Source organism: Bufo bufo, chromosome 10, assembly GCF_905171765.1.
Source record: "Bufo bufo chromosome 10, aBufBuf1.1, whole genome shotgun sequence".
Lineage (NCBI taxonomy): Eukaryota > Metazoa > Chordata > Amphibia > Anura > Bufonidae > Bufo > Bufo bufo.
Genome location: NC_053398.1, coordinates 8,584,799 through 8,601,196, shown reverse-complemented (window position 1 = coordinate 8,601,196; position 16,398 = coordinate 8,584,799). Strand labels below are relative to the sequence as shown.

Sequence of the window (16,398 nt, the reverse complement as noted above, 5' to 3'; positions counted from 1 at the left end):
AGAAGGGGCAAAAACATTTCTGCTGCTCTGAAAGTTCCCAAGAGCACAGTGGCCTCCATAATTCTTAAATGGATGACGTTTGGAACAACCAGGACTTTTCGTAGAGCTCTCCCTGCAAATCAGGGCAAACACCAAGCCATAAGGAGGGAAGAACTGCCTGTAGAGCTCAGAGACAGGATTACATGGGGGCAAAAACATTTCTGCTGCTCTGAAAGTTCCCAAGAGCACAGTGGCCTCCATAATTCTTAAATGGATGACGTTTGGAACAACCAGGACTTTTCGTAGAGCTGGCCGCCCCCCCAAACTAAGTAATTGGGGAAGAAGGTCCTTGGTGAGAAAGGTCACTTTGGCTGAGCTCCAAAGATCCTGAGTGCAGATGGGAGAAACTTCCAGAAGGTCCACCATCACTGCTGCCTCCAACAATCTGGGTTTTATGACAGAGCGGCCGGAAAGAAGCCTCTGCTCAGGAAAAAGACACATGAAAGCCGCCTGGAGCGCTTAAAGCAGGGATGCTCAACCTGCGGCCCTCCAGCTGTTGTAAAACTACAATTCCCACAGTGCCCTTCTGTAGGATGATAGCTGTAGGCTGTCTGGGAATGATGGGAGTTGTAGTTTTGCAACAGCTGGAGGGCCGCAGGTTGAGCATGCCTGGCTTAAAGGGTTCTTAAACTGTGAGAAACAAGATTCTCTGCTCTGATGACACCAAGACTGAACTTTTTGGCCTCAATTCTAAGCGTCCTACCTGGAGGAAACCAGGCACCGCTCATCACCTGCCCAATACCAGCTGTACAGTGAGGCGTGGTGGTGGCAGCATTCTGCTGGGGGGCTGCGAGACCCGTCAGGGTGGAGGCAAAGCCAAATGGAGAAAAGTGCAGAGATGTTCTTAAAGAAAACTGGAATTTTTTTTATTTTATTTTAGCACAAGGAGCAACATAACAAAATGTGAACAAAGTGAAAGGATCTGAAGATTTTCCAAATGCGTTGTATTTGACTATAAAAGTGTTATACAACTGTTGCACTAATAGGATGATGATATAATAACCAACTGCTAGAATAGCTTCCAACTTATCCATCAGAATGTTACAATTGTGACCGACTGCTACATATCATCAGCCGGTTATAGGGATATCCAGCTCTTATAAAAACCGGTCTGTTCCTTGACTTGTCCTTGTAATATTATTGGCTGTTATATAACAGTCAGGTATATTGTAAGAGACTCGATATACCTGTTGGTTATAACCAGACTCCTATAACTTATCTGGCTATTATATAGTATCCGACTGTTATACCCAGGCTCTTCTAACGTATCTGTTATATAATATCTGACTGTTATATCCAAGTTCTGATACTACATCCGACTGTTAAAATATCTGACTATTATATTCCTGCTTATACTGTATCTGACTGTTATATTTAGGCTCTTATATTATATCCAACTGTTATATAATATGTGACTGTTACGGTCCATTCACACGTCCGTAAGTGTTTTGCGGATCCGCAAAACACGGACACCTGCCATGTGCGATCCGCAATTTGCGGATCCGCACATCACAGACACTATTATAGAAAATGCCTTTTCTGGTCCGCAATTGCGGACAAGAATAGGACATGTTCTATTTTTTCCAGGAACAAAATTGCGGATCACAAAAAAACGGATCCCGAAAAAACTGATGGGGATCCCGAAAATGCGGATGCGGATCCAGGAAATGTGGATTTGCATCCGTTCCAGCCCCATTGAAAGTGAATGGACCCTTATACTCAGGCTCTTCTAACATATCTATTACATAATATACCTGACTGTTATATTCAGGCTCTTATAATATATCTGACTGTTGCATCATAGGTGGCGGTGATATTTTCTCCCTCTCATGCTCTTCTGATGGCGGCCTCTTGCTTTTGCGTTCGCAGAGACATTTTTCCCGCTGTCCTTTTAGCCTTTTTATGGCGGGGGATGTGGAATCGGCTTGGGTCTTCCTCCACGTGAGTTGTTACCAGTGACAAATGATTCCTGGGCAGTGAATCGAGAAGGACACAGATGTCACAGCCATGAATCCTCAGATGGACGACGAGAAGCGATTTCCGTCCAATCAGCACTTTGTTAATTTTACTCGTGAAGGAAAATCATTTTTCATCTTTTCCCTTCGCTTTCTGCAGACGTAGTAATTGAATAACGGATGCCGGACGCAGCGGAGGCGACCACTGACCTACTTCTCAGATATAAGAGACGAATAATCATCCTAAAAATCCCAATATTGTTCGCTATCCACCGATTTTTCGTGGTGTGTAATCGTTACTAGCGATCGTGAAAACGTTCAGTTCTCGTTTAACCACATGTTTCAACTTTTTAAAATATGATCGTCCATTGACATGGCGTCTCAGCGTGTAATAAGTCGTCGCCTGATCGTCAAGACATCGTAGGAGAGAAGTGGAATCTCCAGCTGCTTAAATCTCTGTATAGATGAATTTACGAACAATTCTCCGCTTTTCTGATCGCAATAACGATGCCCGCGATCATTGTCTTGTGTTACAAACGATAACGACTTGTCAACTGTTCAATCGTCATAGTTACCAAATCTTCCTGTCTAATACACCCTTTATTCAGTGCAATGCAATCTACTGCTATCTGTTATCAGCCATGAGAGGCTGACTGCAGACGACTTACAGGAGAGCAGATCGTACACTTACCTGTGCTGCTCCTCATTATGTTAGACCATGTTCACACGTGGTGTACCGGCTGCAGGTTTTAGTTTTTTTTTGTCAGGTTTGGCAAGTTTCAACAGTCGGGAAGATGGTTCACAGACACCTCTAACAGATGAGATGAGCTCTGATAATGCAGGGGCAGTTAGCTTTTCCTAAATCGGAGGAACGTGCAGTGCTCGGTGTAAAAGCAATGCATCCCAGAACGCAGATCACCAAAATAAGGTCTGGGCTGACACTGAACAAGCAGGGAATGCTAGCAAATTTCATCTCTGAGGTCTGCCGAACAGTGAGCGCAGCTCTGGAGTATAATACAGGATGTAACTCAGGATTAGTATTGTAATGTATGTACACAGTGACTGCACCAGCAGAATAGTGAGTGCAGCTCTGGAGTATAATACAGGATGTAACTGAGGATCAGTGCAGGATAAGTAATGTATGTACACAGTGACTGCACCAGCAGAATAGTGAGTGCAGCTCTGGAGTATAATACAGGATGTAACTCAGGATCAGTACAGGATAAGTAATGTATGTACACAGTGACTGCACCAGCAGAATAGTGAGTGCAGCTCTGGAGTATAATACAGGATGTAACGCAGGATCAGTACAGGATAAGTAATGTATGTACACAGTGACTGCACCAGCAGAATAGTGAGTGCAGCTCTGGAGTATAATACAGGATGTAACTCAGGATCAGTACAGGATAAGTAATGTATGTACACAGTGACTGCACCAGCAGAATAGTGAGTGCAGCTCTGGAGTATAATACAGGATGTCACTCAGGATCAGTACAGGATAAGTAATGTATGTACACAGTGACTGCACCAGCAGAACAGTGAGTGCAGCTCTGGAGTATAGTACAGCATGTAACTTAGGATCAGTACAGGATAAGTAATGTATGTACACAGTGACTGCACCAGCAGAATAGTGAGTGCTGCTCTGGAGTATAATGCAGGATGTCACTCAGGATCAGTACAGGATAAGTAATGTATGTACACAGTGACTCCACCAGCAGAATAGTGAGTGCAGCTCTGGAGTATAATGCAGGATGTCACTCAGGATCAGTACAGGATAAGTAATGTATGTACACAGTGACTGCACCAGCAGAACAGTGAGTGCTGCTCTGGAGTATAATACAGGATGTAACTCAGGATCAGTACAGGATAAGTAATGTTTGTACACAGTGACTCCACCAGCAGAATAGTGAGTGCAGCTCTGGAGTATAATACAGGATGTAACTCAGGATCAGTACAGGATAAGTAATGTATGTACACAGTGACTGCACCAGCAGAATAGTGAGTGCAGCTCTGGAGTATAATACAGGATGTAACTCAGGATCAGTACAGGATAAGTAATGTATGTACACAGTGACTGCACCAGCAGAATAGTGAGTGCTGCTCTGGAGTATAATGCAGGATGTAACTCAGGATCAGTACAGGATAAGTAATGTATGTACACAGTGACTGCACCAGCAGAATAGTGAGTGCAGCTCTGGAGTATAATACAGGATGTAACTCAGGATCAGTACAGGATAAGTAATGTATGTACACAGCGACTGCACCAGCAGAATAGTGAGTGCAGCTCTGGAGTATAATACAGGATTTAACTCAGGATCAGTACAGGATAAGTAATGTATGTACACAGTGCCTCCTGTTTTCTATTCATCCTTTTGTTCTCTATATCTGCTTGCTGGGAAGCTGTGGGATATAGAATATGGCCCCCGTTACAGCTCCTAGAGCATAGTTCTCCCTGGTTATGCAGTTATGTAGGTCGGGGGGATGTATTAGCAGATTTCCCTCCTGAAGTCTGGGAAATGTTGCTTCTGCACATTACTTGTACGTGTCTGTATTAGCGTTGAGTTATTATAATGCTGTCTTTGTCTTTCCAGTGTATCCAGACCGCTGTAACATCAGCATTGTGGCTCTGTATGATGCCGAGAAGCACACCGGAAAGCTGGCCTTCTGGGACGACGTCTATGGGTTTAATATGTCGTGTATGAAGAAAGCCGTCTTACCAGAGGCCATAGTGGAGGTTGTCAATCCGGACACCATTATCTCCGAGCCAGTTATTATAAAGGTAATGATTATCAGCATGAAGGAGCCGCGCCGGGCCCCAGAGCCAAAACCAGGATAGCACCCCCTGCTGTTACCGTGAGGAACAGAAGTATTTGAACACCCTGCAATTTTGCAAGTTCTCCCACTTAGAGATCATGGAGGGGTCTGACATTCACATTGTAGGTGCATTCCCATTCTGAGAGACGGAATAAATAAAAAAATCAGGAAATCGCATTGTATGACTTTTAAAGAATGTCTTTGTCTTGCTGCTGAACGGAAGTATTTGAACAACTGAGAAACTGCAAGAATTCTGTCTCTCAATTACCTGTTACTGCGCCTTTAAAAAGTCCACCTCTACTCCACTCATTCATCTAACTTAGTAGCACCTGTCTGAGCTCTTTAAAGACCCCTGTCCACCCCACAGTCAGTCAGACGCCAACTACTACCATGGGCAAGATCAAAGAGCTGTCAAAAGACACCAGAGACAAAACTGTGGACCTCCTTAAGGCTGGAAAGGGCTGCGGGGCAATTACCAAGCAACTTGGTGAAAATAGATCAACTGTAGAAAATGGAAGAGGCTAAAGACGACTGTCCGTCTCCCTCGGACTGTGGCTCCATGCAAGATCTCACCTCGTGGGGTATCACTGATGATAAGAAAGGTGAGGAATCAGCCCAGAACTACAAGGGAGGAGCTGGTCAATGACATGAAGAGAGCTGGGACCACAGCTTCAGAGGTCACTGTCGGTAGAACACTACGCCGTCATGGTTTCAGATCATGAATTGTACGGAAGGTTCCCCTGCTCAAGTCATCACAGGTCCAGGCCCGTCTGAAGTTTGCCAATGACCATCTGGATGATCTAGAGGAGGCCGGGGAGAAAGTCATGTGGTCAGAGGAGACCAAAGTAGAACTTTTTGGTCTAAGCTTCACTCGTCGTGTTTGGAGGAAAAAGAAGGCTGAGTTACATCCCAAAAACACCATCCCTACTGTGAAGCATGGGGGGGGGGAAGGGTAACATCATGCTTTGGGGGGCTTTTCTGCGAAGCGGACAGGACGACTGCACTGTATTAAGGAGAGGATGAATGGGGCCATTTATTGTGAGATTTTGAGCAACAACCTCCTTCCCTCAGTCAGAGCATTGAAGATGGGTCGTGGCTGGGTCTTCCAACATGACAACGACCCAAAGCACACAGCCAGGATAACATAGGAGCGGCTCCGTAAGAAGCATTTCAAGGTTCGGGAGTGGCCTAGCCCGTGTCCAGAACTAAATCCAATAGAACATCTTTGGAAGAGCTGAAACTCCGTGTTGCTCATCGACAGCCCCGAAACCTGACAGATATAGAGGAGATCTGTGTGGAGGAGTGGGACAAAACCCCTGCCGCAGTGTCTGCAAACCTGGTCAAGAACTACAGGAAACGCTTGACCTCTGGAACGGCAAACAAAGGCTTCTGGACCAAATATTAACACGGATTTTCTCAGGTGTTCAAATACTTCTGTTCAGCAGTGCAAGACACAGACATTCTCTAAAAATCATACAATGCGATTTCCTGATTTTTTTATTTATTTTATTCTGTCTCTCAGAGCGGGAATGCCCCTACAATGTGAATGTCGGACCCTCCATGATTCCTAAGTGGGAGAACTTGCAAAAGCGCAGGGTGTTCAAACACTTCTGTTCCTCACTGTATATCATGTCCAGGACTCCACAAACTTTCAAGCTCCAATGCTTGTTTACACCATTATCTTTAGGATATCCTGATGTAGGGTTGTCATGATACCAAAATTTTGATTAGATTTCGGTTCCGTAAAAAAGTATTGCGATATTTGATACCACGGGCAAAAAAATAAAACACCAAAAAAGCCGCGTGCATTCCGCCTTTTATGGAACGTCCGGCCCATAATAGAACAGTCCTATCCTATTTTTTTTTGGGGGGACAAGGTGACAAAAAAATGGCGAATTGCGCGGTTTTTATTTATTTATTTTCTGTTACGGCGTTCACCGGAAAGGAGATATTTTTTAATATTTTGATAGTTTGGACTTTTCGGACGTGGCGATATGTAATGTTTGTTTATTGTTTATATATTTTATATGTAAAATTGGAAAAGGGGGTGATTTAAACCTAATATTTTGGTGTGTTTTTTTATTTTATTTTTTTTAACTTTATTTAATAACCATTTCCCCTTCTTAGGGGCTAGAACCTGGGATCTTTTCATTCCTTGTCCTATTCACCCTAATAGAACTAAATCAGGGTGAATAGGACTTCACACTCTCCCTGCTGCCCTGTGCATAGTACACACAGCAGCAGGGAGCTGACCATGGCAGCCAGGGCTTCAGTAGCGTCCTGGCTGCCATGGTACAGCGATCGGAAGCTGCCACTGCACCACCAATGAGATGGGGGGGAGGGGACCCTGTGGCCACTGCCACCAATGACTTTAATGCTGTGGGGGCGCACTGCGCCACCAATGAAGCTAACTAAACATTTAATACAAATATAGGCGGCGGGTGCCGGCAGCAGAATCACATACTCGGCACCCGACCTCTGACAGGGCACTGCGATCCCCGTCAATTAACCCCTCAGGTGCGGCACCTAAAAACGCTGAATGCTGACGTGTATTGTCATTGCTTACCCCAGCACGTTGGTAGAATCCTCTCCGTTGCCCATAGGGTCCATATTTAAATAAACTGCTGCATCCAAGATGGCAGGAATCACATGGTTTACCCTCTTGACTGCCTCCCCGACTGTGTCCTCTGTAGTGCAGGTGCAGATACAGACGGCAGTCTGCTGTGTCTGTTCTAAATTACGTGACCTCCACCATTGTGGTCTCTTTATGTACGACACCGGCGGGGGGGGGGGGGGGAGAGATTGCTTCGGCAGGTACGCTGAGATAAGCAGTAGGTTGTTTTATGGTTTTGTATGACATTACATGTGTGAAATGTAAGCAGAAAGTCGACATCTCCTTTAAGTCTCTATATGTAAAGAAAAATGTTTCAATTCACTGGCAGCAAGTGGAGATCTTGAAAATAGTTGCAACTTGAAACACAAAGTCTGAAAAAATGCTGCCAAACTGGAAACCCAAGTGATATCGTTCAGAGGTCCCTCTAATACGATGGGAAATCTGTTCACTCTTCCTTCCTCGTTCTTCTATTGATCCACAGGCAAAGCATGAAAGAGTTAAACTGATGTAGAATTGTTTGTAGTAAAAATTAGATATTGAATTTTTTTACATTGTAGATTTTTTTTCTGTTCATTCGATAAAACTGAAAAATTTTAGATACATTTCCTGTATTGATTTTTTCCCCCTTGAAATCTGTCATTTTCAGGTGGGGGGGGGGGGGGGGGATTACTCAGATAAGACTGTAATGAATTTCTTCTCATTCCGGTTCTGGACCTCTACGTCCGTTATCCTTCTGTTTTGTGTCTCTTCTGTCACCCAATCTTTTGGAATAGGGGATAACTGACTGAGTTGTCAGACCCTGGCCGATCCTGAGGATGGGGGTCCTGATCAGGTCAGGCATGCCCCCCGCCGCCCCCCCATTCATTCTCTGCGGGACTGCTGGATACAGCCGAGTGTGTACTGCGCTATCTTCAGTAGTCCCATAGAGAATGAATGGAGCGGCGGTGCGCATGTTCTACCTGATGCGCCATCAAGATTGGGGAACAGGACCCTCATTCTCAGAATCTTTGGGGGAATGACCACTAAGTTATCCCCTATCCAGGAATAAAACTTGGCACAACCCTTTTACATTGCCCTACTGATCCTCGTCATAAAGAATAATGAGATGACTCTGCTGACTCTGTCCCAGTCTACACAGCAAAGCTCACAGTTGACCTGGAAAACACAGGAAACTTGCAAACCTAGCCAGATCACTCTGTCCTGGAGCTCGAGCCTCGACAGTCCCCAGATACCGCCTATTCAAATCCCTGCAAAACTCCCAGAAAGAATAGAAAAGTGGAAAAACGCGTGGATAAGAATTAGTTCCGATCTCGTCCATTTTGATGCCGCTTTATTCCACTGAGGATTTTCCATTCCCTGTGAACTGAAAAATGTGTCTTGTTCTTGGAAAGCTAGGCGACAACTAATATGACCACTATAACAAGTCCTTATAGGTTGTCAGACAGCGTTCCTAGACTCCTAAATGTCTGAAGTTTTTCCCCCCCCCCCCCCCCTGCACAGGACATGGGACATGGCTTTTTTACGTTCTCGTTATGTCTTCTATTTCAGGACATTAACTGTCTGACGGCCGCGGTGAAGGATTTGGATTTTTGCACAGATTTCTCCCTGCCAATATCAAGGGACGGGGCGTGCACGGTGAGTGAGGGCTTCGCCGAATTACTGACCGCACAGCAAAGAAGGGGTTACAGGAGTCATTCCAGTTTTGGGAGGGTCACTGTTTTTATCAACCCTGTTGCTTTTTCTCACTATTTTCCGGATCTCTGCTTGCTGCCAGTAAATAAGAACTGTTTCATCCTCTAAATATTCCCGTTCACTGACAGCAAGCAGAGATCTTTACAATGGTGAGATAATGAACCACAAAGGCACACATTTTACTAGAGGGAGTGCACCTAGATTTAGTGTAAATTGCACCAAAATATCAACTTGGGATCCGTACAGGATAAGTAAAGTGTGTACACAGTGACTGCACCAGCAGAATAGTGAGTGCAGCTCTGGAGTATAATACAGGATGTAACTCAGGATCAGTACAGGATAAGTAATGTATGTACACAGTGACTGCACCAGCAGAATAGTGAGTGCAGCTCTGGAGTATAATACAGGATGTAACTCAGGATCAGTACATGATAAGTAATGTATGTACACAGTGACTGCACCAGCAGAATAGTGAGTGCAGCTCTGGAGTATAATACAGGATGCAACTCAGGATCAGTACAGGATAAGTTATGTATGTACACAGAGACTGCACCAGCAGAATAGTGAGTGCAGCTCTGGAGTATAATACAGGATGTAACTCAGGATCAGTGCAGGATAAGTAATGTATGTACACAGTGACTGCACCAGCAGAATAGTGAGTGCAGCTCTGGAGTATAATACAGGATGTAACTCAGGTTAAGTACAGGATAAGTAATGTATGTACACAGTGACTGCTCCAGCAGAATAGTGAGTGCAGCTCTGGAGTATAATACAGGATGTAACTCAGGATCAGTACAGGATAAGTAATGTATGTACACAGTGACTGCACCAGCAGAATAGTGAGTGCAGCTCTGGAGTATAATACAGGATGTAACTCAGGATCAGTACAGGATAAGTAATGTATGTACACAGTGACTGCACCAGCAGAATAGTGAGTGCAGCTCTGGAGTATAATACAGGCAGCCCATGTGAAGACCCTTTCATGATAGTAGGATGGGGTCACTTTGCCAAATCGCCTTGTGGTTCTGTATTTGATTCCGGTCCATGACATTACATTCAGTGGTGCTTTTTTAGTGCGGTGTTTTATCTTTTATCCATTTCTGGTGATAATTTGGTTCCTTTCATTCCAATGCAGTGACTTCTAGGAGACGGCTGAGATCTTGGTGTTTGTCTTCACTCATATGTAGAATTTATGATCCTGTATCAAGAAAAAAAAGCCTGTGCTCAGTGGGAATAATGTGGTTTATTGTTCATTTACTGCAAGGTTGGGCAGGGGGAGATGATAAATGAAGTGTCAGGCACTAACTAAACCTGCACCCCCCTCCCCCCCTCGGCAGGAATGGCCGGGATCTAGTACAGATTGCTTTGTATCTCACAGTCATGCTCCGGCTTTCTATTATAATAACCGCAGCCTGCCGCTAATTCCATGACGCTGTCGGTACAACATTCCTCACCGCCGCCGTTCCGTGCTGCGTCCCCTTCTCATTATGGGCGGATGCTCCGGGAACTGATGGAATGAGAATTGATCTGGCCTTGTATAATTTCGGAACAGAGAAAGATTTAGATTTATGGGAGACGGAGAGCCGGATGTTGGAGCAAAGAATCAAACCGTCATCTTCTGGGATGTGGGAGGATGAGTGATTCCACGTCCGGTATACATGTAGAGGGGCTTATTAGGGGAGGGGGCTCGACACATGTTCTGCAAAACTGTGATCGCTGAGTAAACATGGAGGAAACGAGACGCCATTGTGCCTGGTGTATCGCACCAAATCCTAATCTGGAACCCAATATATTAGGTATTGATTGGCCCAATGTATCCTACAGGCAGGCAGATTGCAGATATACTTGCTGTCAGTGAATGGAACCATTCTTATTTGTATCTCGAGGATGAGGCGTGGAGGCACCCAGGTAGTTTTTGATGTTTTTTCTCCCCTCATTGCTGAGTCTTCAGGTGAAGCTTCCAGAATTACTAAGAGATCAACGGATCAGTGGTCGTTTCTGGATGTGATTGGCTTGTGTCAGTGCAGCTGAGTGACCGGAGGGCATTCACACGAGCCTTGGCGATATATCCTCTGTCGGCACACGGCTCACCATGAAAGGCGTTCCTGTCACGTGAAACCTTCCTGCATGAATTCTATGTCCAACTTCGAACATGAGCGTGTCACTTATGGTTACATTATACTTCAGAGCTGCAATCACTGTTCTGCAGACTTCAGAGCTGAAATATCCCAGTATTCCGCTGGTGTAGAAGTGTCAATGCTGTGTATAATGTGGTTTATCAGTTCTTCCATATGTGGTGTTGTATCGGCGCTGGTGTATGACACGGTGTATAACGCGGTGTATCAGCGGTGATGTAAAACGGGGTGTATCAGCAGTGGTGTATAAGGCGGTGTGTAACGCGGTGTATCAGCGGCGGTGTATAACGCGGTGTATCAGCGGCGGTGTATAACGCGGTGTATCAGCGGCGGTGTATAACGCGGTGTATCAGCGGCGGTGTATAACGCGGTGTATCAGCGGCGGTGTGTAACGCGGTGTATCAGCGGCGGTGTGTAACGCGATGTATCAGCGGCGGTGTGTAACGCGGTGTATCAGCGGCGGTGTATAACGCGGTGTATCAGCGGCGGTGTATAACGCGGTGTATCAGCGGCGGTGTATAACGCGGTGTATCAGCGGCGGTGTATAACGCGGTGTATCAGCGGCGGTGTGTAACGCGATGTATCAGCGGCGGTGTGTAACGCGATGTATCAGCGGCGGTGTGTAACGCGGTGTATCAGCGGCGGTGTGTAACGCGGTGTATCAGCGGCGGTGTATAACGCGGTGTATCAGCGGCGGTGTATAACGCGGTGTATCAGCGGCGGTGTATAACGCGGTGTATCAGCGGCGGTGTATAACGCGGTGTATCAGCGGCGGTGTATAACGCGGTGTATCAGCGGCGGTGTGTAACGCGGTGTATCAGCGGCGGTGTGTAACGCGGTGTATCAGCGGCGGTGTATAACGCGGTGTATCAGCGGCGGTGTATAACGCGGTGTATCAGCGGCGGTGTATAACGCGGTGTATCAGCGGCGGTGTATAACGCGGTGTATCAGCGGCGGTGTATCAGCGGCGGTGTATAACGCGGTGTATCAGCGGCGGTTCACTGCGGTGGAGGCCACATAGAGAAGCATTCGTTCCGGTGATAGATGGAAACCTCCGGGACCTTTGTGTTAGAAGTAAATGGCTTTTGAGTGAAGGAATTACATTTCATTCATCACACAGGAGGCTCCTCTGCAGAACATCTGCCCCTGATCTGCGGACATGTAGAAAGCCCACGGGGCGGATTAGGATGACGCGTGTCACCATGAAGACCTTCAGTCGTCCTCATTCTGCTTCTGGGAAAGCTGGGTAAGAACTTTTTCTAAGCTGCAGTGGTGGCATCTGTCACCCCACTCCCAGAAATTCAAATATAAAAGGACAAAGAAAATTCCCCTTCGTGAGCCCTAATATCCTAACTCATTTTGGAGTGCCGTGTCCCGTCCGCGCTGCCCATAAATTCGTGGCTCCCTCTCAGCATGCTCCTGTCATGTCTGCAGCCGCGGCCTGGTCTCTCTCTGTATTCCAGACGCGTGCTCGCTCTTCATCCCGTCCTCCATCATCCCCGCTGTTCTCATTACCCACAGAGCTCATTCTCGCAGGAAAATGGCTTTCTTGTTTCTGTCAATGGAATTATCCAGAACGTACCCTGCACAGCCCGGGCATCAAATGTGCCAATCACACCGCACTTTCGGAGCGTTTTAGTCGCATTGACCTGGTTTTGACCCTGCAAATTGAATCCACTAAACTAACTGGCCCTAAAATCACTTTTTTTTTCTTCGAAACGTCAAGTTTTCAATTGAAATAAAACATGTCAACAAAGGAATCTGATAAAAATGTGCAACACTAGGATTTGTCTTCATTATAACAGAACCAAATATTACAGACAGATCCATCCGTCCAACGTGTGAGGTGACCGCTAAAGGAAGTGTCCTTAAGAATGCATCTACATATTAAGCTGTCAATTTATCAACTTTGTACTATCTATATCCTGTATTATACTCCAGAGCTGCACTCACTATTCTGCTGGTGGAGTCACTGTGTACATACATTACTTCTCCTGTACTAATCCTGAGTTACATCCTGTATTATACTCCAGAGCTGCACTCACTATTCTGCTGGTGGAGTCACTGTGTACATACATTACTTATCCTGTACTGATCCTGAGTTAAATCCTGCATTATACTCCAGAGCTGCACTCACTATTCTGCTGATGGAGTCACTGTGTACATACATTACTTCTCCTGTACTAATCCTGAGTTACATCCTGTATTATACTCCAGAGCTGCACTCACTATTCTGCTGATGGAGTCACTGTGTACATACATTACTTATCCTGTACTGATCCTGAGTTCCATCCAGTATTATACTCCAGAGCTGCACTCACTATTCTGCTGGTGGAGTCACTGTGTACATACATTACTTATCCTGTACTTAACCTGAGTTACATCCTTTATTATACTCCAGAGCTGCACTTACTATTCTGCTGGTGGAGTCACTGTGTACATACATTACTTATCTTGTCCTGATCCTGAGTTACATCCTGTATTATACTCCAGAGCTGCACTCACTATTCTGCTGGTGGAGTCACTGTGTACATGCATTACTTATCCTGCACTGATCCTGAGTTACATCCTGTATTATACTCCAGAGCTGCACTCACTATTCTGCTGGTGCAGTCACTGTGTACATACATTACTTATCCTGTACTGATCCTGAGTTACATCCTGTATTATACTTCAGAGCTGCACTCACTATTCTGCTGGTGCAGTCACTGTGTACATACATTACTTATCCTGTACTGATCCTGAGTTACATCCTGTATTATACTCCAGAGCTGCACTCACTATTCTGCTGGTGCAGTCACTGTGTACATACATTACTTATCTTGTCCTGATCCTGAGTTACATCCTGTATTATACTCCAGAGCTGCACTCACTATTCTGCTGGTGGAGTCACTGTGTACATACATTACTTATCCTGTACTGATCCTGAGTTACATCCTGTATTATACTCCAGAGCTGCACTCACTATTCTGCTGGTGCAGTCACTGTGTACATACATTACTTATCCTGTACTGATCCTGAGTTACATCCTGTATTATACTCCAGAGCTGCACTCCCTATTCTGCTGGTGCAGTCACTGTGTACATACATTACTTATCCTGCACTGATCCTGAGTTACATCCTGTGTTATACTCCAGAGCTGCACTCCCTATTCTGCTGATCTGGTCCGCACGTGCTGTGCTTTAGGGTGAAGTCTTCTGTTTTTGGACTTGTTACATAAGATCAGCTGGTCGGGGTTGAACGGCAGGAATCATTGTATCTCATGTATGTCAGATGAGGTTCCCTACTGTGTGGAGAGAATATCCCATCAGCCTTCCTGCCGGCAGTGTCAGGGATGATGGCAGGATGTCATGTCTTCAGCCTCCCTGCTGAATTCCCCGAGAATGCCATCTTTGCGGGCTCATCAGGAGTGATGACAGAATATTGAGCCCTAGTCCTGCTACTGCCTCCCCCACTGAGCTGACAATCATTGATTTCTTTGACTGGATGCAGCGATTGTTCGGAGCAGGACCCTCACACCTGAGTAGAGACAACGCACCCCCCCCCCCCCCTCTTTCAGTCACAGTGTCATTTTTGTTTCCATTGACCTGATATTATGTGCTGATATCTATATATCGATTGGAGTCATTGAACTAATCATGCCTCGTAATGACTTGTTCTGCAGGTTGGCTTTTACAGTATTCTTGATCTCTTGCTTTATTGCAGATTGCCTACATGGGTATCCTGTAATTCACTTTTAATAGACCCAGTTTCTAATATACAATTCTGATATAAAATTTTCCATATCTCCATGTAATGTTGGCTGATGTTGAAGTTACTTTAATTTTGTGCTGATCATCAGTCACATGATAACTTACACTCCAGTTACACAAAGAGCTGCAGTCACAATGTAACCTGTCGGCTCTCCTGCTTCCACTGCTGATTCATCTTTGCACAATTTTCTGAAAACCTATATCTGTACCTGTATCATTTACAATGAGAGACGGAGGCAGTACTATCTGTACCTACATCATTTACAGGGAGAGACGGGGAGGCAGTACTATCTGTACCTACATCATTTACAGGGAGAGACGGGGAGGCAGTACTATCTGTACCTATATCATTTACAATGAGAGACGGAGGCAGTACTATCTGTACCTACATCATTTACAGGGAGAGACGGGGAGGCAGTACTATCTGTACCTACATCATTTACAGGGAGAGAGGGGGAGGCAGTACTATCTGTACTTACATCATATCCTAGGAGAGGCAGTACTATCTGTACCTACATCATTTACAGGGAGAGATGGGGAGGCAGTACTATCTGTACCTACATCATTTACAGGGAGAGAGGGGGAGGCGGTACTATCTGTACCTACATCATTTACAGGGAGAGAGGGGGAGGCGGTACTATTTGTATCTACATCATTTACAGGGAGTGACGGGGAGGCAGTACTATCTGTACCTACATCATTTACAGGGAGAGGCAGTACTATCTGTACTTACATCATATCCTGGGAGAGGCAGTACTATCTGTACCTACATCATTTACAGGGAGAGACAGGGAGGCAGTACTATCTGTACCTACATCATTGACAGGAAGGGAGAGGGAGGCAGTACTATCTGTACTTACATCATTTACAGGGAGAGACAGGGAGGCAGTACTATCTGTACCTACATCATTTACAGGGAGGCAGTACTGTCTGTATCTACATCATTTACAGGGAGAGACAGGGAGGCAGTACTATCTGTACCTACATCATTTACAGGGAGAGACAGGGAGGCAGTACTATCTGTACCTACATCATTTACAGGGAGGCAGTACTATCTGTACCTACATCATTTACAGGGAGAGACAGGGAGGCAGTACTATCAGTACCTACATCATTTACAGGAAGAGACAGGGAGGCAGTACTATCTGTACCTACATCATTTACAGGGAGGCAGTACTATCAGTACCTACAAAACTTTGTATTAAAGGGGTCATCCTTTACCTTGTGAACGGAGCTGCCCATTAACTCGGCTTTCTCAATCTTGTTAGGCTGAGTTCACTTCAGCGTTCAGCCTTGCCGTCCTTTTCCTTTTTAGGAGCAGAAGAACGGAAAGGACAGATTCGGCACATTATGGAGCCTATGGACCCCGTAGACTATAATGTGGTCTGTTCAGTTTC

General features: G+C 45.5%; 1 protein-coding gene across 1 annotated transcript in view; it reads left to right on the top strand.

Annotated features, from left to right (window-relative positions):
• PRMT3 (protein arginine methyltransferase 3) overlaps positions 1 to 16,398 on the top strand; it is an 81,058-nt gene that overhangs the window by 42,948 nt on the left and 21,712 nt on the right. The window contains exons 12-13 of the mRNA XM_040409755.1: positions 4,586 to 4,773; positions 8,971 to 9,057. Coding sequence (XP_040265689.1) covers positions 4,586 to 4,773; positions 8,971 to 9,057 — 275 coding nt within the window. The remainder of the gene's footprint in view (positions 1 to 4,585; positions 4,774 to 8,970; positions 9,058 to 16,398) is intronic.